This window comes from Pteropus medius, unplaced genomic scaffold (genome assembly GCF_902729225.1).
Source record: "Pteropus medius unplaced genomic scaffold, Ma_sr-lr_union100, whole genome shotgun sequence".
NCBI lineage: Eukaryota > Metazoa > Chordata > Mammalia > Chiroptera > Pteropodidae > Pteropus > Pteropus medius.
The window spans coordinates 587,644-609,349 of record NW_024352839.1 but is presented as its reverse complement, the minus strand read 5'-3'; the positions used below and the strand labels follow the sequence as shown (position 1 = coordinate 609,349).

General features: G+C 48.8%; 1 protein-coding gene across 1 annotated transcript; it reads left to right on the top strand.

Annotated features, from left to right (window-relative positions):
- The first annotated feature begins 13,958 nt into the window (after nt 1–13,958).
- On the top strand, nt 13,959–20,835 carry LRFN3 (leucine rich repeat and fibronectin type III domain containing 3). Its single transcript, XM_039850080.1, has 3 exons — nt 13,959–15,037; nt 16,435–17,859; nt 20,210–20,835. The coding sequence occupies exons 2-3, from the start codon at nt 16,451–16,453 to the stop codon at nt 20,664–20,666; spliced, it is 1,866 nt and encodes a 621-aa protein (XP_039706014.1). The 5' UTR covers nt 13,959–15,037; nt 16,435–16,450; the 3' UTR covers nt 20,667–20,835.
- Nucleotides 20,836–21,706: the final 871 nt, after the last annotated feature.

Genomic DNA, 21,706 nt, shown 5'->3' with positions numbered 1-21,706 from the left:
TTGGGCCAAGGGCAAGTGAGCAAATCTGTTGAATCCAACCTCCTGGTGATTCTAAAACCCTCTTACTTGTGGCACTTACCTCTTTCAACATCCACTGATGGAGAGGACTTGTGGGGGCAGGGCGAGGGGAACTAAAGGAGCCCAGAGCTGCCAGATGGAAGGTAGGAGCTTGAATCCCAGAATGACTCTGAGAAGCAAATCCACCCTACTCTCTACATTACACTATGGTGTGAAGGAAAAATAGATTGCCTTGTGGACAGAAAAAGGGTGCTATAATAAGTCATAAATTCCTAACTAGTCAGGTCTGATGGGTAATCATGTCCCAGGCTTATAACTTCTTTAGTAAAAGGTTTTTAAGCCTGCCCTGTCTATCCTTTATGTGCATCTAGGTTAACACACCTTTGAAATGCTGAAATAAGACCCCTCAAAGGCATAATCACCCTCAAGAGAGCATATAATCTTAACTATTTTGTAATCCAATCCCTGCTTTGCTTTCTCCTACCTTCATGTAATCTTCTTTACATTCCCTCCTTAATTTCAAACACTGCAAAACTGGTATTCTCTGAAACATTTGAGATCTTGCTTCCCGGCAATTGTCATAAGTTTAGCTCAAATAAACTCATAAAAATTCTTTACAGGTTTGGACGTTTCCTACATTGACAGTGTTAAACCACTAAGATTTGGGGGTTCTCTTTGTCTTATTTCAGATCTTAGAAGGAAAGTTTTTAATATTTAACCATTAAATGTTTTAATACTCTGATTAAGAAAGAGCTCTGGTAGACAACTAAAATGACTCCAATTTTTCACTCCTCTGTCTCTTTGCCCTTTGCCATTGGACTTCACAGCAACTTCCATCAAAGGGTGGAGTCTATTTCCCCACCCCTTGAATCTGAGCAGGTCTTGGGATTTGACCAATAGAATGAGGTGGAAGAAACCTCCAGCAACAGCTAACTGATACAGGCTTCCTGACTAAATAACTTCAGAAAATAATGTCAAGGAAGTACTCTCTTATACAGTTATCATGTTAATGATAATAGACTCTAGCATGTTAATGAAAATTCCTGCAACAAAGCAGCTCGTTTAACTTCATTCAAGCCAACATTTCCCTTCTCACATTTCTCACATTATCAAAGAGCTCTTCTATCTTCAAGCATCAATTGACATCCCCTGGATCTTTGTTTTTGCTATTATTAAAAAATAATGCCACGATGCCATTAATATAATGGCTAGGTGGAGGGCCAGGGGAGGGAAGAAGCAATTGGAGGGATCATTTTATGAACTATATAGATGTCTAACCAATGTACTGTATACTTGGAACTAATTTAAATAAATAAATTTTTCAAAGTGATGCCATGAAAATCCCTGTAGTGAAGTCTTTTACTACTTCCTGGATTCTTTCCAGGGGCTAATCTTAGAAATGTAAATGGTGGATCAACAGATATGGATTTTTAGGCTGTGGACTCGGGCTGCCCAATCCTTCTTCAAAAGGTTCATTCCCATTCACATACCAACTACGGTGAATGGGGTCTCACATTCCTGTGAACTCTCTTCAGCTATAGGGAACCACATTTCAAACATCTTTGCTGATTTGACAGGTTTCGAAAGAGATGCATCTCAGTATTTCAAGTGGCAAATTATTCAAATGTTACTGGGGATATACTTGGCTTTCATCTTTATTTGGCTACTTGTATTTCTTCTGTAAATTGTCTTCTCGTATTAATTTGCCCATCTTTCTTTTGGGTATTAGCTTTTCATGTTAATTCCACACTAATTTATTAATATCTTCATTACATTATATTAACTATTTTTCTATCATATCTGTTGTAAATATTTTTCTCTATTATTTAACTTCAATTCTAGTCATGCCCTTTTTGGATATACAGAATATTCAACTCTTTATACAGTCAACCCCATCAATCTTCTCCTTGGTGATTTGTTCTCCCACTTTGAAGTTCAGAAAGTCCCTACCAGAGATCATTAAATATTTATTTCATCTTCAAGACTTTTATTGTGTCATTTTCTTCCCACATTTTACTCTGGAATTTATTTTAATTTATCATGTAAGACGAGACTCCAAATTGATATTTTCCCCCAAATGGCTGAAATATAAATCCAACTGGGGTGATATTATGCTTCTGTTCTATAATACATTCTTGCTTTCTTCCCTGTCTTTGGCCAACCATTCTGATACATTACCCAAGATGATTTCTCTTCTACTGAAATCACACTTTAAATTACATGAACTCCATGATTTTGTCTGTCTTGTCGCCATTGTATCTCCGACACCTAGAACAGAGCCTCACACATAGCAGGATCTCAATAAATATCTGGTGAAATAATGAATGAGTGAATCAATGAATGAATGAAAGAATAAGCAAATAAACAAATGCATCCAATATGCCAGGCCTGATCTGGGCAGTGAGTTTATTTATGTTGAGAGTAACGTTCTTCCTCTTCCTCTGTGAGGTCCACTGATAAATAGAAAACAGTTCATTTAGCCTGTATCAGGAAGCTATTGCTGCATAACAAAAATCCCCCTAAGTAGCTTAAAACAACAAGCATGTTATTATTACTTGCTCACTGTCCTGAGTTTCAAAATTTTGGCTAGGGCATAGCAGAAATGGTTTGTCTCTGTTCCACGTGATTTCAGCTAAAACTAGAACATCAAAGAGGTATTTTTTACTTACATGTCTGGTTCTTCAGGACAGCTCAAATGGCTGAGGGATAGCTGGAACATCTAAACTGAGGTCAGATATCAGGGACATCACTTCTCGCTGTTATCTGGCTTCCTCAGTTCCCCATATGGTCTTTCTATGTGGCCTCTCCGCATGGCCTTTCCATGTGGCATCCCCAACAGGGAGTTCAGGGCTCCCAAGTGTATAAAATCAAAACCTGTCAGGCCTAAGGCTTAGGCCGGAAATGGCCAGGGGTGATTTCTGTCACATTTATTGGTTAAAGCAAGTCACTTTATGTCCAAGGCAGATTCAAGGAGAGAGGACTACGAAAGAGTATAAATAGGGAGGTATAATTCTTTGGAAATCTCATTATAACTGACTTCCACAATCCATTAAATGGCTCCTTGTTGACCATTCACAAAGGCCAGGCAGGAAGCAGATGCAATGGCAGGCCCCACAGACAGTCTCCTGAAATGCAGTAAACATATGGGCCCTAACAAAGTGCTTGGGAAGTCTTTCATGGAGGCGGTAACCCCAGATCTGTGTCTTAAAATGAGAGGAATACAGTCAGTCAAATATAAGAGCCTGTATAAGGTATGTAGGTAAGAAATCACTTCGAGATCAGTCTCAATGAATCCCTAAAGTCCAAGACAGAGAGATGAAGCCAGAGCCAAATCAAGATCTATATAATGGGGGATGATAGAGGCCCTAAATGCCACAGTAAGAAAGCTAAAGATCACCTTGAAGAGTAACGATTCCCAACCAGCAACTGGGTATCAGAATTACCTGAATCCAGATATCTTGACGTGTGTAAGCAATTGTTGAGGGAGAGGGAGCAGGGAGCACCCAGTTGGTAGCCATTCTATACATCAAGAAAGAATCTGGGCTGCAATAGGGCTGGGAATTGTAGCAAAGTAGATGGTCATCAAAGCCACTAGACTCCAATGGAGAAGTTCATCTTAGGAGAATGTCTAGAGTCAGGAGAAAAAAGAACTCATATCAGTGCCTCAAAGAACATTCTTTGTAGCAAGATGTGGCCACCAATTTCTCACATCAAGAGATGGGAACTGTGTAGCCTCATCTTGAATCTGAGTGAGCTGGTGATTGACTTAACTGATAGCAGCAGAAGTGATGCTGTGTGACTTCTAAGGCCAAGTCAGAAAAGGTCATATAGTTTCTGCCTGGATATTTGGGACACATGCTCCAGGAGAAGCCAGCATGAAGTAAAATCATCATACTGGAGTGGCCACATATAGTTGCTCTGGTCAACAGCTGACAGCCATGTGAGGCAGTCACCTTGGACACCAGCCCAGTCGCGTTTTCAACACCAGTCAATATCTGACTTTATATGACAGATGCCAAGAGAAAACAGCCCCACCCAACCCTTCTGATCCATAAAGTCAGAGTAAAAAGAAAATGGTTGCTAAATTTTGGGATAATCTGTTATGCAGCAATAGGTAACTGAAACACCGGGTTTGCAAACTCGACTCTCACTCTAATCCTAAAGTAGCCAGACATCACAGGTAATGTAAATCAGTGAGCAGGGCCTGATGTGGGACAACAAGGCATGGTGGGAACCCTGAGGCACTAGGGAACCCATGCTGTGCTGTTCTGGGCTGTATTTGCTCCCAGACTTGTTCCATGCCTTCCCCTTTCTGCCTGCATGATAGGTCACAGTTTCCATTCTCTCCCTTCATCTGGATTCACATGGAATTCCTCCAATGAAAAGCAGTGGCAGGAGTCTTGGGAGTGAGAGGAAGAGGTCAGGGTAATTCTCCCCTCTCTCCCTGTGGTTGTGCCTCCTCCACAGCTCCAGCCAGCTAGACCATCCAACTGGGTTTTCAGCTTCTATTAGATGACTTTGTCTCTGGGCTCTGGTGACAACACCTCCTTCCTTTGTTACTGCAGCCTGGGATTGCGGTGGCTTCCCACTTCTGTTAATTTCCAATTGCTTCAGTAGCTCCTATTTGGCCCCTCATGTCCTTCATCTGCTGTATAACCACCTTCATGTGTTAATGCCCCTGTGTTCTAATATGGGAGTGGTTTCTGTATCCTTGTCAGGCCTTCACAGGCATAGCAACTGTGCCCACATAGGAAAGTGGGCATCGTGCTGTCAGATCTCTTAATGTGTCAGAAGCCAGAAATCAGGATTATCATGAGGAATGTTCCTATATTTCAAACATTGTGGATGCCAACATACTCTGACTTCAGGGTAGGTGGAGACAGCAAGAGGGACTCAGGAGGAACAGCTGCAGCAGTTCACTCACTGAGCCAGTGAACAGACCTTATTGAGCACCTACTGTGTGCAGGCACCATGTGGGGAGCTGGGGACAAAGTGGTGAGCAAGAGAGATGAATCTCTGCCCTCGTATGCTTACATCATAGTGGTAGAGACAAACAAACGAGTGAAGAAGAGGAAGAACGGTGTGGAGTACATGCCATACAGAGAATAGAAGGTGTGTAATATTGTGTGAATGTGGGTATGGAGGAATTGGGCTTTAGCTGGGGTGGCACAATGGCAGCACTGAGATGGGGGCATCTTAGCTGAGACCTGAAGAAAAAGAGAAAGTCAACCCCACAAAGTCTGAGAGAACCATGTTCCCATAAGAGGGAAGGGCCAACACAAAGTCCCAGAGGCAGGAAAGAGCTGTGAGTGTGTGCAGAACAGCGAGAAAGGTGTCGTGGCTGGGCAGAAAGAGTGAACAGGGAGTCAGAGGATGGGGGCCAGTGAGGATGGGGAGGCAGCAATGGCCATGTGATGGGGGCTGCAGGGGCCACAGGAAGGAGTTTGGATCTTACTCTAAGTGCAATGAGAAGTCATCGGAAGGTTTTAAGCAGGGAAGTAATGTGATGTGATTTATAGTTTTAAAAGATCCCCTGCCCCAATCTGTGGTGTGAGGACAAGTAGGGCACAAGATTAGAGGCAGGGAAAACAGTTTTATAAGCAACTGTGGTAGTCCAGGTGGGATTGAATGGTGCCAAGATAAGGGCGTTAACAATGAAGAGGTGAGAAGTGTATAGGTTTGGGAGAGTGTGGTGTCACAGAAACCATGAGGGGAATTTTCAGCTAGAAATTATCTGGAGGACTCATTAAAATTCAGATCGCCGGGTCCCATCCTCAGAGACTATGGTTCAGTATGTCCAGGACAACAAAGAATTTGCTTTTCTAATGTTGACCTAAAAAAATAAAATAATTATTTTACCAGCAAAAATGGGTTTATTAGGGAACAGCAAAGAATTGCAATTTGGGACATGCAAGTTAAGGCAAAGCATAGACAAATCTGAAGAATGAAGGAGAGGAATTGTTCTTTCATAGAGGAAAGTCTGGAGTGTAGTAGCTTTTCATTAGCTGAGTTGTGACAATATCTCATTGCTTGAGTTGTTGCCCAGCAAAGAGAAAATCTTCTTTCCTAACGCTGGGGTAGTAAAGTAGAAAGCATCTTTCTGATGCAGATGCAAGGTATGTCTCTTCCTGTTTGGGGTAATTGACAATGAGTGGTAGGGTGTGAGAGCTACTCCCTGCAGGCCCTCTTGACTCCAATTTTAGTTGAAGTTTCCTTTTAATTTTCACTTTAACAAGTTGTCATGTGATGCTGATGCTGCTCCAGAGATCACACTTTGAAAACCACTGGTCTAGAACAGCACTTTCTAATAGAAATACTATGTGGGCCACATATGTGATTTTAAAATTTCTAGTAGCTCCCATAAAAGTAAAAAGAAACAGGTGAAAGTAATTTTAATAAATTATCTCACTCATACATTTTATTATTAATATATCCCAATACTATCATTTCAATGTGTTATCAATATTTTTAAAATTCTTGAGATATTTTACTTTTTTTTTTTTTTGCTAAGTCTTTGAAATCCCAGTGTGTATTTTATACTAACAGTACATCTCAATTAGGACTAGTTAAACCCTCAATAGCCACTTGTGTGGCTAGTGGCTACTGTACTGCACAGCATAGTACAGGCCTGTTATTGAAGGACCAGTGAATTGAGGATAGAGAATTACCCCTTGAGTTGAGCAACAAGGAAAGGCTTTAGCTAAACACAACATCATTTTTGTGGAATAGAGGGAGAGAGATTGAGGGGAGAGCATGTAGACACTTTCTTCCTGAAATCTGGCTGTGGTTTTATAATGGAGAGATTAGGCTGACAACATTCAGATCTCCAATTGGTTACCACATAAAAAAAAAAAAAAAAAAATCCAGACATTATATGTGCCTCCTGATAGAACTCAATAACACCCGTGAAGTGTACTTAGCCCAAATTATAACTGAATCTGACCTAGCCTCTAGATCTACCTGTTTGCGGGACATACAGGGAACAGAGGAACATATTAAAGGACACCAAGAAGTGCAACCAAATCAGACTGTGAGATGAATGAGGGGAAACGGGAAACTGTCATAGTCTAATACCGAAAGAGGTACCAACAAAATGCAATACACGTATCCTGTTTGGATTCCGACTTCAACAAGCCAACAGTTAAAAGACACTTATAAGACAATCAGGGAATTTGGAGATGGGTTGTATATTAGATAATATTAAGGAATGATTCATTTTAGGTGTGATAGAGATGTTATTGTTAAAGAACCTTAAATTTTAGGCCTTTGAGCCACGCTTCTCTTGCTCAGGCCCGCTTCCACATCTGCAAGTGTACTTTCCGTTCTAATAAAGCTTTTCTTTTCTGTTGGGAAAAAAAAAACATATTTTAGAGATACATATAAGTATTTATGGGTGAAATTCTATGAAGTCTGGGATTTGCTTTAAACTAATTAGGTGGGGAGGGAGGCGGAAAAAACAAGATTGGTCACCTCTTGATAATTGTTGAAGAACGGTGATGGGTACCTGGAGGATCATTATAGTACTCTATTTTTGTGCATGGTTTAATATTACCATAGGTTTTTTTTTTAAAGGTGTGGGTGAGTATCTATGAAGGAAAAGAGAAAAGGGGGGAGATATTTTTTTTTTTTTGAGACCGAAGCTACATGAACAGGCTGGAGAGCTGACCAGGGATAGTGGAGATGCCGGAGAGCCAGACGGTGGCTGAGCTGGCTCCAGGACATACAGAGTGGTAGGGGTCTCGCTCTTTCTGGAGTAAGGGACTACGTAGCTTCCACCGCTGCCCTAACTTCAGTTCCGACGGCTGCGGCTCCCGACCGGAACGTGTGTCCTTAACCCATCTACTAAGGTCCGGCTGGCGAGACAGACTGCTGGCGCCTGCGCAGCACCCCCGCCTCCGAGCGCGAGGCTCAGTCTCTACAACCCATAATCCCCCGCGTCGCTCTGGAGGCGCGCTCTCAGAGAGGGCGAGGCCTTGGCCTCCAGACTTGAACAAGGTGAGACAGAGGGTGTCGCCTGGCCTTCTGGGAAATGCCGTTCTCATGCCAGGCTCGAGCCACCGCTTAACCGGTTCACAAGACTACGCGCCCCACAATGCACTGCGCGTGCAGCGGCTGAGCGGTATGTTGCTGCCCCCAAGTGGAGGTTGAGCGACCTGTGATTGGTGTTCAGAGAGGCGGGGGCGAGGGCGAAACAGGGAACGCTGAGGGTCGCCCTGGGAAGCTCTGGGCAGGCTTTCCAAGGGCGAGGCTCCGAGACCTGGGCTAAAGAAGGGTGGTAGTGGTGAAGAAATTGGAGGCAGGGCCCGCTACGAGGATTAAACGAAATCAGGACAGTAGCTGTTGGCTGCATATTGTCGTCATTATTACAGCTAGCACTTACGGAGTAAGAATTTAGGTGCCAGACACTACTCACAACGCTTTACATGTCTTATCTCATTTAATCCTCCCAATGGCCATTTGAGGTACTATCAGCCCCGTCTCCTCTTTACAGGAGTGAAGCTGAGCCCCAGAGAAGAGAACTTGCCCAAAGTCACTCAGCTGCTCAGTAGCAGAGCTGGGATTTGAACCCAGGCTGTTAGCTTCATTCCGTCTGCTCTTCTTCACTATGAATAAAACACCTTTTGATTACTCTACTAATTTAATCTCAAAATTGTAACTAGCACATGAATCAACTCGAGACAGCAATTAGCATGTGGATCTCTGAATTGGTAATTATCGCATGTACTCCTGCCCAAGTTTGTGATTTAGCCCAGTTCCAGGACAGAGAAGACATGCAGCATAGATTTATAATTAGCACATGAATCAACACAGGTTTCTGTCCACAGAGACCAGATTTCTGATTGGCACTTAAATCAGCAGAAGCTGGAATCGTTAGGTTTCTGATTACTACCCTGATTTGCGCACAGTGATTGTATTCATGCCTAGAAAGCCCTATCTATATCCTTTTGGTCCAAGTGACTTTCAGCTCAATGTTGCCCCCATCCCTTCCCCGAAAGCCCACCTCCACCCCCACCATCACTGGCTGGCAGACTTGGTGTCTTCCTTGTCTGACTCCTCTCCCCCATCTTGTTCATAATGGAGTGACAACATCAGGTTCAGAAATTACCTGTTCTCTTTCTGCTTCGTGAGGAGACATAATTCCAAAGCCTGGACTATGTCTGTTTCATGGGCATGTTCCCAGCATCCCGCCTGGAACACAGTGAGGGCTCAATAAATGTTTAAAGAAAAAGCATTGGACACCATCATTCTAAAGATTTGTCAAATCAAGCCAGATTCACCTTACCCTCAAAGGAGTCAAATTCGTGATTACCCACCCCAAAGGCAGGGACCAGGTTAGGTGTGTGGGTGATTAGGGTGGAGCAGGATCTAGTGTGGTGGATGAAAGAAGGTCCCATAGCTTCTTCTTGTTGCCTCCTCTGAGGTTGTGAATCCGGTGGTGATTGATGTTAGGTCCATTTTAATCCATACTCTTTTTGCATAATTGTGCCTAGGAGGGAGCTGCCCAACCTTGGCATACGTTCTCAGCCCCCCACCCCCCTAGTTCTCTCCAAAAAAATATAGGCAGAAGGTAACTTTGAAGGTCACTTCTGGGCCAAGTTCTTTAAGAAGGTGGTGAATCTTCCCCACCCTATCTCTTTCTATTTGCCAGATAGAAGCAGGTGATTCTGAGCCCCCCAAAATAGTGGAGGTGCAAAATTAACAAGTCTGGGGTATGAATCACCAGATAAGAGGACAGCTGCCAACCAAGCACACCTGTGGCTAGAAATAAACTACTGTATGAAGTCACTGAAATCCAGGGGGTTATTTGTTACAGCAGCTGGCATTATGCTCACCAATATATCGACCTTTCCTCTCTGGGCCCCTGATATCGCTAAAGCTTGAGCACTAGTCATTCTGGAAAATGTGACTCACCCTCTATTGTGGTGGTCAGGTTTTCTACATGGGAGGTCTACACAGTGGCCCAAAGTCTCTACGTTTGCTATTTAAAGTTGTCAGTATATTTCTCTCCATTCTTTGCACAAATGTAAACTTTTCCCCATGTTCTTATGGAAGTCTTCCATGTCAATAGCTGGAAGTCCTTAAAGTAGACCCTGAAAGTTGCGGTAGGTCTTCCACTATAGTTAAGCAGAAACTCATACACAGGGTCCATGGTTGCTCTGGAGAAGTTGGTGCTTGCCTGGGACCTGTCAGTGTAATTTATGGTGGTCAGCGTATACCTATGGGGGATGGGGAGGTCCTGCCCCTCTCTTTTGACTCCTCTGTGTGGGAGTGCACCTTCAGGCCTGATCTTTAAAGTGAGTCCCTAGTCCTCAGTACTGATTCATGTGCTAATTCCAGTGAACCCCACTGGCTATACTTGAGTTAGTGAATGCCAATTGAGGATAAAGGGACACTACCTCCATTCCTCCTTGCTCTGATACCCACCCTGACTTGGAAGGGCCCAAGTTTAATTATAAAGTGACCTTTTTTTTTGGCAGAAAGACTGACTTCATTGATTTGAGTGTACATGTGCCCATGGGTGCATGTGTGCATTTGCGTACCCATCCTTTGTAATTGTTTGATGTGATCTCTGAATGTTTCTCATGTGTATGTGCGGTGTGTGACTCACACATGTACAAGAGAGAATCTGTGCAGTGTTTCTGCACATGTGCCCTCTCACATGTCTCTGAGTCTGTGTGTTTCAGAGGTTCATGTGTCTAAGTGTGCACCTGTGTGTGTTCCCTGTATCTGAGCATGAGTCCAGGTATATGTGTGTTTATTGTGCCTGCTGTATCTGTGTGTGTTCTGGTGAGCCTCTGAGTATGTGATGCGCATGTGTGAGTATGGGTGCGTCCCCCCGTATCTGTGTATATTTGAGCAGATTCTGTGTTTGGATATCATCAGTCGTCTTCTCCCCTAGGTCCTCTCAACTCTTAGACAGTTTAACTTCATTCTTCCTGCTATGGCTGTTTCCTTTGCTTCTGTCCCCTTCTCCAGACGTTGAAATTAAGTAAATGCAGCAGTTAAACGGAGTCCCCCAAACAATCATCCCACCAGGATCCCCTTCCAAGAGCTACTAAGCACATGCACACACATGCACGGTACTACCCTGGCTCCCCAGGGCCCCCAGACTGCACATGCTATGGCACGAAGGCATCGGAGAGCTGCATACAAACAGCATAGAGGGGCTCTTTGTCCACCTCCTTTATTTGTACTTATCCTTTAGGTCTCAAGATAAAGGTTCCCACCTTCAGGAAGCTTTTCTGACTCCCTTGGGGACATAGGGGTGGGACTCTGCTTCTCGAGCCCCACACCCCTCTGCTCCCCCTATCAGAGCCCTGACCACTCTGAGCTGTCGGGAGATTCCCCCTTTTGGAATGTGAGCTCAGTGAAAGCAGGACCCAGTGCTGCTTCCATCACAACTTTTACTGCAGTGTTATCTAGCATAGCCATGCCAGAAATCTACAGTGCAGTACTAGCATCTTTGCCTCTGCCTGTCTCTGTTTCTGAGCCCCTCTTTAGATCTCCAAATATGTTGGTCTCTGGCACACACCTCTCAACCCACCAGGTTTTGGCAGAGCTGTGGTGGACAGTTCCATGCACATTGTGGATGTTCCTGGTTTAACCCAGTGGTTCTCAGAGTGTGGTCTCTAGACAAACAGCATTAGCATCACTTGGGAACTTGTTAGAAATGCAAATATTTGGTGCCTACCTCAGACCTACTGAATCAGAAACTCTGGAGTTGAGGCCTAGAGCAGTGGTCCCCAACTTTTCTGGCACCAGAGACCAGTTCTCCTATGAGAATCCAATGCCAGGAGATCTGAGGTAGAGCTGAGGCGGTGGTGCGAGCACTGGGGAGCGGCTGCAGGTACCAACGAAGCTTCGCTCCCTTGCCTGCCACTCACCTCCTGCTGTGTGGTCCAGTTCCTAACAGGCCATGTACCGGAACCGGTACTAGTCCCCAGCCCCAGAGGTTGGGGAGCCCTGGCCTAGAGGGCTATGGTTAACAAGTCCTCCAGGGGATCCTAACGCAGCTAATGTGTGAGGAAAATTGGTCTAGTTCACACAAGGCATCCGTCCCTGCTTTTTTGCCTCAGATCTCAGTACCACCTCTTTCCTCCAAAGGGACAATCACCACCCAAGGGGGTAAGAATGGATGGGTAAATGCCTCAGCCTCTCTGAACTTTGCAGGGGGGAAGAGGGTGGCAGGCAGTGGGGAACGACAATTCTGATGTGTTCTACAAACTTCTTTAATGTTCCCCAGAAGAATTGAGCCCTAGAAGCCCAGAGAGATGACCTGCTCCTTGTCTGCTCCTTCTAGTCACTTTCTTTCTCATCTGCCTCACTCTGCCCACTCCCTTGCCCGTTTTCTGGGATCACCCCCCAAATCAGCCAGTTCCACTGAATTCTAATCCCAATCTGCTTGTGGGAGTATCTTCAGGTGTTTCCCTCTGTCTCCCTCACCTCCACCACTTCTGTAGCATCTCCGAGACTTCTGCATCCTTTTGCTTAGTGTCTGTGTAACCGGTATCCACTGTGCTAGACCAGGAGCACCGATGAACTTTGCTAATGATCTGGAAAGGCAGGCCCTAGAGCTGAGTTAATTTTAGTTGCAATTTTTCAATACACATAAGTGAAAAGAGCCAAAAGTCTGTTTTGAATCCTACAGCAGAGCTAGGGATGCCAAGGTGGATGTCCTTATTCCCAAAAGGTCGCTTTACTCGTCCACTCAGATGGGGGTTCCCAGGACTGTTTTGTGGCCATCCAGGTTCTCCCAGAGTAGGGCCATAACCACAGGCCAAGGCTGTGTTCCCTTTGGACCAGGGCTCCTATAAGATCAGGTCCCCCATGTTGCTCAGAACCAGGTTCTGAGGCCAGGCTTGAAGACCACCACCCAAATCCCTCTTCCTGAGACACCATCTACCAGGAGACATGTGTGACCTTCTCACCCTCCCCTCCCCTATCCTTTCATAAGCCTCAGGATAGGCGGATACCACTCCTGGTGAGTCATGTGTTGGTACAACTCCAGTTGGGTCTTCTGTGGGGACAGTGGACTTGAGTGGAGGAGAAGGGAAGACAGTAGACACACTTCTCTGGGTCATCCTGGCAGGCCCACTGCCTCTGTCTTATTTCCTATCTTTGCCTTCCTCATGGGATATCTGGTCAGTGTGTTTTGACTTCTAGCTTTAATTCCAGAGGGTACAGGGTCTTGAAGCCAAGTTTCCCCCTTGCAGCCAGGGCAAGGAGCCTTGGGAAGGAGCAACAGGCCTGTTGCTGGGCAGGGTCCAGGTGAGGAAGTTCCACCTGTGGAAAGGACATCCAAGGAGGTGGTGCTGAGACCGGAGGGCCAAAAAAGATGGGCTGGGTGGAAGGGGCTCTGGGATGGAGGGCCACATTCGAGGCTGTGAATGAGAACTGGACACACACACATAGACACAATCATTTTCACAGCTGAGTTGCCCTAGCTACGTTCATCTGTCTGCCTGTCTGTCTGTCTGTCTGTCTCTCTCTCTACCCCTTTCTCTCCGCCCCCCACTATGTGTCTTTGACTTTCTCTATGTCTTTGTCTTAGTCTGTCTCTGTCTGTGTATTTCCATCTCTCCTTGAATATGTCTATCTGACTCTGTCTCTGTGTTTCTTATCCTGTTCCTATCCGTCCCTTAATCGAAGTTGGCCCATCCTTTTTGTCTCTGTCTCTCTCTATCTTTGTGTCTCTCTCTTTATCCCAGGATTCTCTCTCCCAAGCAACGCCAGGGCGACTCCTTGGGAGGCGGGGCCCGGGACGCGCCTTTTAAGAGAGGGAGGGCTGCCTACACCTTTAAGCGCGGGCGCGCGCGGGGCCTGCGCCTTTAAGCGCGGGCGCGCGCGCGGCACTAGCTTCCCGGCGAGGAGGCCGCGGGAGCGCCCGGACCCGGCCCGCCCGTCCGGCCCCCGCCCGGCCCCCGCCCGGCCCCCGCCCCGGCCTCGGCGGGGGAGGGGTCTCTGAGAGCGGCCCCTCCCCCCTGCGGCCCCGCCCGCGCTGCGGTGCCCTAACCCGGCGTGTCTCTGTCTGTCTGTCTGTTCGCGCCCAGGCCTCGCCCCACCCCGGCCCCCGGGGCTGCCTGGCCTCCCCCCAATTCCCACACCGCAGCCAACCCCTTCCCTCCGGGCCAGCCTCCGCTGCAGCTGGGGAAGCAAGCCGAGGCGCCGTCGCCCTAGACCGAGAGCCCGCACCCCGACATTGGGGTCCTGCACCCCAAGATCGAATCCAGAGATCTGGAAACCCGAACCTGGGACCCTGATCTGGGCTGGGAGCCCATGACCTGGAGCCTGAACACCAATATCAGGGGCTGGAATCTCAACATCAGTCCCTGGGACCCCAATATTTGGAGCCTGAACCCCAAGACTTGGAATATGGACCCCAAGACTTGGAGCCTGAACCTCAAGATCTGGCATCTAAAACTCGAAGTCCGGACCTGAACTCTGAATTCCATGCCTGGGACCTTGAAATCTGGGATGGAATTCCCATGTCTTTACCCTGGAACCCATTATTTGGGACCTGAACCCTGAGATTTAGGCCTCATATTCCAAGATCTGAACCCTGGCATTCCAAGGGGCCTAAACCCGAGATCAGGCCTGAGGTACTTGCTGCAAATCTGAATGCAGAAATTTAGGACTAGAGAACTCCAAAACTTGACTTAGCACCCCAATATCTGAACCCAGCACTCCAGTATCAGATGTTATACCCTAAACTCTCCATTTGACTGTTTAGCATCCCAGGACTGGAGCTGGGCAACTCTGACTCTGAACAATCCAAAGGGGTGCCAGGGTCTCTAAAACTGGACCCTAGAGGCCCAATATTTGGGGATCTAGGACCCCAAGTATCAAGGTCTAGAGACTCCATGACCACTTATCTGAGCTGAGGCACAACAGACAGTCCCTGTACAGAGGCCTTGGCTTGGGGACAGGAAAGTCATGACCAGGTGCCCCATCCAGACCCCTGACCCCTGACCCCCTTGGAGCCTGAGGACTCTGCTCCCTGGGGCGGCTTCCAGCTCAGGTAAGGCTACTGGGAGACCCCCATCGTGGGGAGGGACTGGGGAGGAACTTTGTGGCTGGGGATGGAGCATGTGATGACCAGGCGTGGTACCTCTGGGCATCCTTGGGGTTTTCCCCAGAAACACACCTCCACCCATGGGTATGCCTCCAGCTCCTACTCTGCCTCAGACAGTCTCTGGACATTTGGCCAGCTCTGCCCTCCTCTGATTTCGTCTTCCCCAGTTGATGGCATCTCCAGGTCTCTGACCCATCCCCAGTCTGTCTTCTAACTTCTTCCTGCCATCTGTCTTGTCTGACCACCCTCAGCCACCTCTCCTGTCCACCACTCCTCTCTCCCGTCTCCCTTCTCCACCTCTCCTCTCTCTGACCATCTTTGACACTTCAGTCCATTGCTCCTTTCTCTGGCCACCACACCTCTCAATGGTTATCTGTTTACCCCTTCTATCTTTGATCATCTTTAACAGACCTGTCCACAGCTCCTCTCTTCAGCTACCTCTGTCTACTGCTTCAGTCAGTGACCACCTTTGACATCTCTGCCCACTGTACCACTCTCTCCTCATCTTGCCCTTGTCCAGCTCTGACCCTCAGCCTTGGCCAGTGACTGTCTCTGACCATCTTTTTGATATCTGTCTACCACTCTTCTCTCCAGCCGCTTCTGTCTATCTCTCCTCTCTGGCTTCTTCTGTCTACCTTTCCTCTCTCTGACCACCTTTTGCCATCTCTCTTGCCCTCCTCCCATCCCTGACCCTAACTGCCAGTCAATGACCATTTGATCATCTCTGGCCTTTACTGACCACCTCTCTTTTTCTGTCTCTGATAATTTCTAACATCCCTGGCTGTCTTTCCTCTGTCTGATGACCTCTCCCTAGACACATCACCCTACCCAGCTGTCCTCTCCTCCTCTCTGGCTTTTGACCATTTCTGACCATCCGACCACCCCTGACCACTTCCCCTCTCTTTGTCCACCGCTTATCTTGATCATCTCTAACCACCTCTCTGGTCACATCCGACTACTTCTAGTCACTCTCACCACCCTGACCACCTCTTGTCTCTTTGGCCGTCCTTGACCATCTCTCTGTGACCATGTCTAAAGCCCTCTGGCTTACCTTCTATGCACCCTGACCAACCTTTCCGTTCTCTGACTGTCTCTGACCATGTCTAAACACCCCCCTTCCCTCTGACTGTCTTTGTTCATTTCTACTCCTTCTGTCTCCCCATGACACATCTCTTTGAATCTGACTTTTGATATGTCTAATCACTCCCCTCTGACCAACTTTAACCAGCGCCTCTGCTCTCAGCCCACTGTGACATTCTCTCCTGGTCTTGGACCACCCCAGCCCCCTCTGATACCCTTCTTCTGGCCTCACTGTGCCCTAATGCCTCCCTTCTTACGTGCAGGCCGCCCCTGCCCGAGATGGCCGTCCTCCCGCTGCTCCTTTGCCTGCTACCGCTGGCCCCCGCCTCGTCTCCACCCCAGTCAGCCACACCCAGCCTGTGTCCACGCCGTTGCCGCTGCCAGACACAGTCATTGCCCCTAAGTGTGCTGTGCCCCGGGGCAGGCCTTCTGTTCGTGCCTCCCTCTCTGGACCGCCGGGCAGCTGAGCTGCGCCTGGCGGACAACTTCATTGCGGCTGTGCGCCGCCGTGACCTGGCCAACATGACGGGCCTGCTGCATTTGAGCTTGTCACGTAATACCATCCGGCATGTGGCAGCCGGCGCCTTTGCTGACCTTCGTGCTCTGCGTGCCCTGCACCTTGATGGCAACCGGCTGACCTCGCTGGGCGAGGGTCAGCTGCGTGGCCTGGTCAATTTGCGCCATCTCATCCTGAGCAACAACCAGCTGGCAGCACTAGCTGCTGGTGCCCTGGATGACTGTGCCGAGACTCTTGAGGACCTCGACCTCTCCTACAACAACCTGGAACAGCTGCCCTGGGAGGCTTTGGGCCGCCTGGGCAATGTCAATACATTGGGCCTCGACCACAACCTGCTGGCTTCTGTGCCTGCTGGCGCCTTTTCTCGCCTGCACAAGTTGGCGCGGCTGGACATGACCTCCAACCGCCTGACCACCATTCCACCTGACCCACTCTTCTCTCGCCTACCACTACTAGCCAGGCCCCGCGGCTCACCTGCTTCTGCCCTGGTGCTGGCCTTCGGCGGGAACCCTCTGCACTGCAACTGCGAGCTGGTGTGGCTGCGGCGGCTGGCTCGGGAGGACGACCTCGAAGCCTGCGCCTCCCCACCTGCCCTGGGTGGCCGCTACTTCTGGGCTGTGGGTGAGGAGGAGTTTGTTTGTGAGCCCCCCGTGGTGACTCACCGCTCGCCACCCCTGGCAGTGCCTGCAGGTCGGCCAGCTGCCTTGCGCTGCCGGGCAGTGGGGGACCCTGAGCCCCGTGTACGTTGGGTGTCACCCCAGGGCCGGCTGCTGGGCAACTCGAGCCGTGCTCGTGCCTTCCCTAATGGGACCCTGGAGCTGCTGGTCACTGAGCCGGGTGATGGCGGCATCTTCACTTGCATTGCAGCCAATGCAGCTGGTGAGGCCACAGCTGCTGTTGAGCTAACTGTGGGCCCCCCACCTCCTCCTCAGCTAGCCAACAGCACCAGCTGTGACCCCCCGCGGGACGGGGATCCTGATGCCCTCACCCCGCCCTCTGCCGCCTCTGCCAAGGCAGCTGACACCGTACCCCCTACTGACCGTGGTGTCCAGGTGACTGAGCATGGGGCCACAGCTGCTCTCATCCAGTGGCCAGATCAGCGGCCTATTCCAGGAATTCGCATGTACCAGATCCAGTACAACAGCTCAGCCGATGACATCCTCGTCTACAGGTGCAGTGTCCAGGCAGTGGGCAATGTGGTTGGGGGAGTGAGGTGGAGGGAAGGTTAGAGATATACTTACCAATACCCAGGCTGCAGCATAGCTGAGAAATGAGGCTGCAAGGTTGCAAAGGAAATCAGATAACAAAAGTAAAAGAAATCAGGCGTGTGGTAAAGAGAAATAAGGCAGCAAAAGTAAATAGTAACAGATGTATAAAGGAAATCAGACAGAAGAGTAAAAAGTAACCAGGCCAGAAAAGTAAACCGTTAAAGGAGATGGGGCAAGTTTGGGGAGATATAAAATTAAGTAGTAAAGGTAAAGAGGAAACCAGGTGTTTCCAGATGACAGGGCTAGATACAAGCCAGACTGCAGGAAGAAAAAGAGAGCAAGCAGGAAGGTACAGGGATCATGAGAAAAATGCAATGAGGCAGCCCTGCTGCAAAGGAACTCTGACCAGAGGTTAAAAGGAAAATGAGGGAGGAGGTTAAATAGAAACTTGGCTCTGGGTCTGTGCAGTGTGAACTGCTCCACGTTTGTGGTTCTTATATGGTGACATCTTGATTTTTCATTTCTTGAATCAAATTAAACCTAGTTCAAGCTCCACCTGCTAGGCGAACAGGAATGTTCAGTTTGCCACTGTTGGGGATTCCCTTCTGTCATCTGTTTGTTGCAAAGAAAAAACCTGGGGCTTTCACACTCCAAGAGATGGGTCAATACAACTTCTGCCCCTGAGCTGAAGAGTACTTGGAACATCTGCTGTAGATGCATGTGGCCAGTAGTGGTGGCTCTGACCTGAACACTACTGACACCTCTCACCCAAGTCCAACCTTGCATGGATGGCTGTGGATAGCTCCCTGTTCTCACTTTCAGGCTGAGCCAAGAGCCCTCCCAAGCCCTGGAGTCTACACCTTGTAAACTCAGCACCTGGGTCCCATTTCCCTCCCCAGGGGGTCAGACCTCAAGAGATCCTCACTTGGTTTCCTCTTCGGTCCTGGAAATCTAACAAGCTTTTTCCGCTTTCTTTCATAGTCAGCATTCAGAAGATTCCATGGAGGACATACACAAGTCCACCATGCCTGGCAGGGGATGGGACAAATGCTTCCCTAGATGGTCACCCTACCAGAGACAATCACGGAGTTTCCTGTACTTCCTTCATTAAAGTAGTTTAAGGATAAAATAGATCATAAAACAAGTTAAATTTCCAACAGGGTGTTCTACTACAAAAGGAAATATAGTGGAATTGGGTGCTAAGGGAAAAGTAATGATAAAAAGAAACTAGTCAACAGAGATAACAAGGAACTAGGAGGTAGAGCTGGAAAGAAATAAGGCAACAGAGAGAAAACAAAATCAGCAGTGGTGACTGAAGTACATTGTTTAATGAAAATGGTGTCAGATGACAGGACTCACTGAAAAGCAGGTTATAGATACAATAATAATTAAACAACGGGGCTGGGGGAACATTAATTGGCAGGTTAGAAGGAAATCAGGCATCAGCAGTATGGAGGAATCAGGCAGTTAAATTAGAGAATCCAGCTACAGTACAGTGGAGGGAAAGGAAAATTAGGTGCAGGCTGGAGTTGTCAGACGGGAACAGAGGGTCTAGAGGGAGACTGGGAGGTGGAATTAGAGAGAAGTTGGATGGAGGGCCAGAAGGAAATGGACATTGGATTAGAGGGAGGTCAGACAGGATTAGAACAGAATTGGATGGGAACTGGAGAGATGTCTGGCAGCAGGGCTAGAGGGGACTCAGGTGGTGGATTGGTAGGAAATTGGGTGACGGATTGAAGGAACTCAGAGAGTGAACTAGAGGAGAATAGGATGCAGGGACCAGAATGAAGTCAGGCAGAGGAGTAAAGCAAAATTGGGCAGCAAAGCTAGAGGGAACTAGGGCTGCAGGCTGGTGGGAAATCACTTGGCAGTGCAGGATGTAAATAATGCAGCTGGGTATAAAATGAAACAGGACTGGGAGAACTCAAGTGGTGGGCCACAGAGAACTGGGCAGTGGGGCTAGAGTGAAACTGGGCAGCAGAGCAGAGGGGAAAGGGACAGCAGCACTGGAGAGAATTTGAGCATTGGACCTAGAGGAAGATCAAATGGGAATTTGAGTGGAATTCAGCAAGAAAGTGAGGTGGTGGGCTCAGGTAAAATCAGCCAACAGACTGGAGGGATATCAGGCCGCTGACTAGGTATCAGACGAAAGGGGGTTCGAGTAGTGATTAGAGGGAATTTTGAAATTAGAATGAAATGAGGCAGCTGGACTGGGGGAAATTCTCTAGACTGGACGGGGGGTAGGGGGAGGGCAGAGCTCAGGGTGGGTGCTGGGCAGCTGGAGACCTGACCCCCACCTACCTGTCCCTCCAGGATGATCCCAGCCGACAGCCGCTCCTTCCTGTTGACAGACCTGGTGTCAGGCCGCACCTACGATCTGTGTGTGCTAGCGGTATATGAGGACAGCGCCACAGGGCTGACAGCCACACAGCCAGTGGGCTGCACCCGCTTCTCCACGGAGCCAGCACTGCGGCCCTGCGGGGCCCCACATGCACCCTTCCTGGGCGGCACCATGATCATCGCACTGGGTGGTGTCATCGTGGCCTCGGTACTGGTCTTCATCTTCGTTTTGCTTATGCGCTACAAGGTGCATGGCGGCCAGCCCCCAGGCAAGGCCAAGGCACCCGCACCCGTCAGCAGCGTTTGCTCCCAGACCAACGGCGCCACGCCAGCCCTGCCTGCCCCTGAGCCCACTGCGCCTAGGGCCCACACCGTGGTCCAGCTGGACTGTGAGCCCTGGGGGTCCAGCCACGAACCCACGGGACCCTAGCCTCGTACCCACCTCTGTGGCCCTTCTGGCCCAAGGGGTTGCAGGACCCAGGCGCCCCATGGGGCCTGGCCTCAGACTCACCAAATTGTTCATGGTTTTTAAAACTGGTCGGGGGGGTGTCAGGGGCACTGGGGCACAACAAGAAAGTCCTATTTTTCTAAGCTTGGGCCTGGGCCTTTGCCCCTGTCTCTGTCTGTGGGAGCTGGGGGTATCATGCAGGTCTGGAGCTGGGGATGCCTCCTCTGGGGGAGAGGCTTACCCAGTTCTATCTGAGGTCCCTGGATGAGGCTGAGGATGGTCATCCATTTAGTCAACAGACATTTCTTGAGCGTCATCTCCGGGCATGCCATGTGCTCGGTGATGCTGTGTGACTCAGACAGCCCCAGGCCCTGCCCTCAGATGGTGATAGCTCAGGGTGATCAGAGATTTGGTGATCAGGGAAGCCTGAGAGATTGTGGGAGCCCAGAAAAGATGCCTGACTCAGCCTAGGGTATGGTCAGAGAGGGCTTCCTGGAGGAGCCAAGTGACCTGAGAATAACATCTGAAGGAAGTCACTGGGCAAAGGGCAGAGAGAAAGGTGTTCCAGGCAGATGGCACAGTATAAGCAAGGACTTAGTAAGTGCCAGGTGCCGGGGGTCCTGTGATAGAGGTGAGGCAGGAGGGGTGAGCAGGATCCAGGATCTCCAGCTTGAGAAGCTCAGACTCTGTCCTGATAGCATTGGGGAGCCAATAGTATTGGTGGATTCTGTGCAGGGGAGGACAAGGTCAGGTTTGGGCTTTAGGCAGATCCTTCTAGCTGTCATGAGGAGGGTGGACCAGAGGTGAAAACTGAGGTGGGGAGCCCAGGGGAAGCCAGGATAGGGACCTGGGTGGGTAAGGACAAGGCTGGACCAGGGTAGGGCTAGGAAAAGCAGTTGGGGTTGGTGAGAGAGACATTCAGGAAGCTGAGCAGATGGCTTATAAAGCTGAAAGGCCATGGGGGAGGGAGGGGGCCCAGGGCTCTGGCTGGGGAGGGGACAGTGGAGGTAACGCTGATAGGG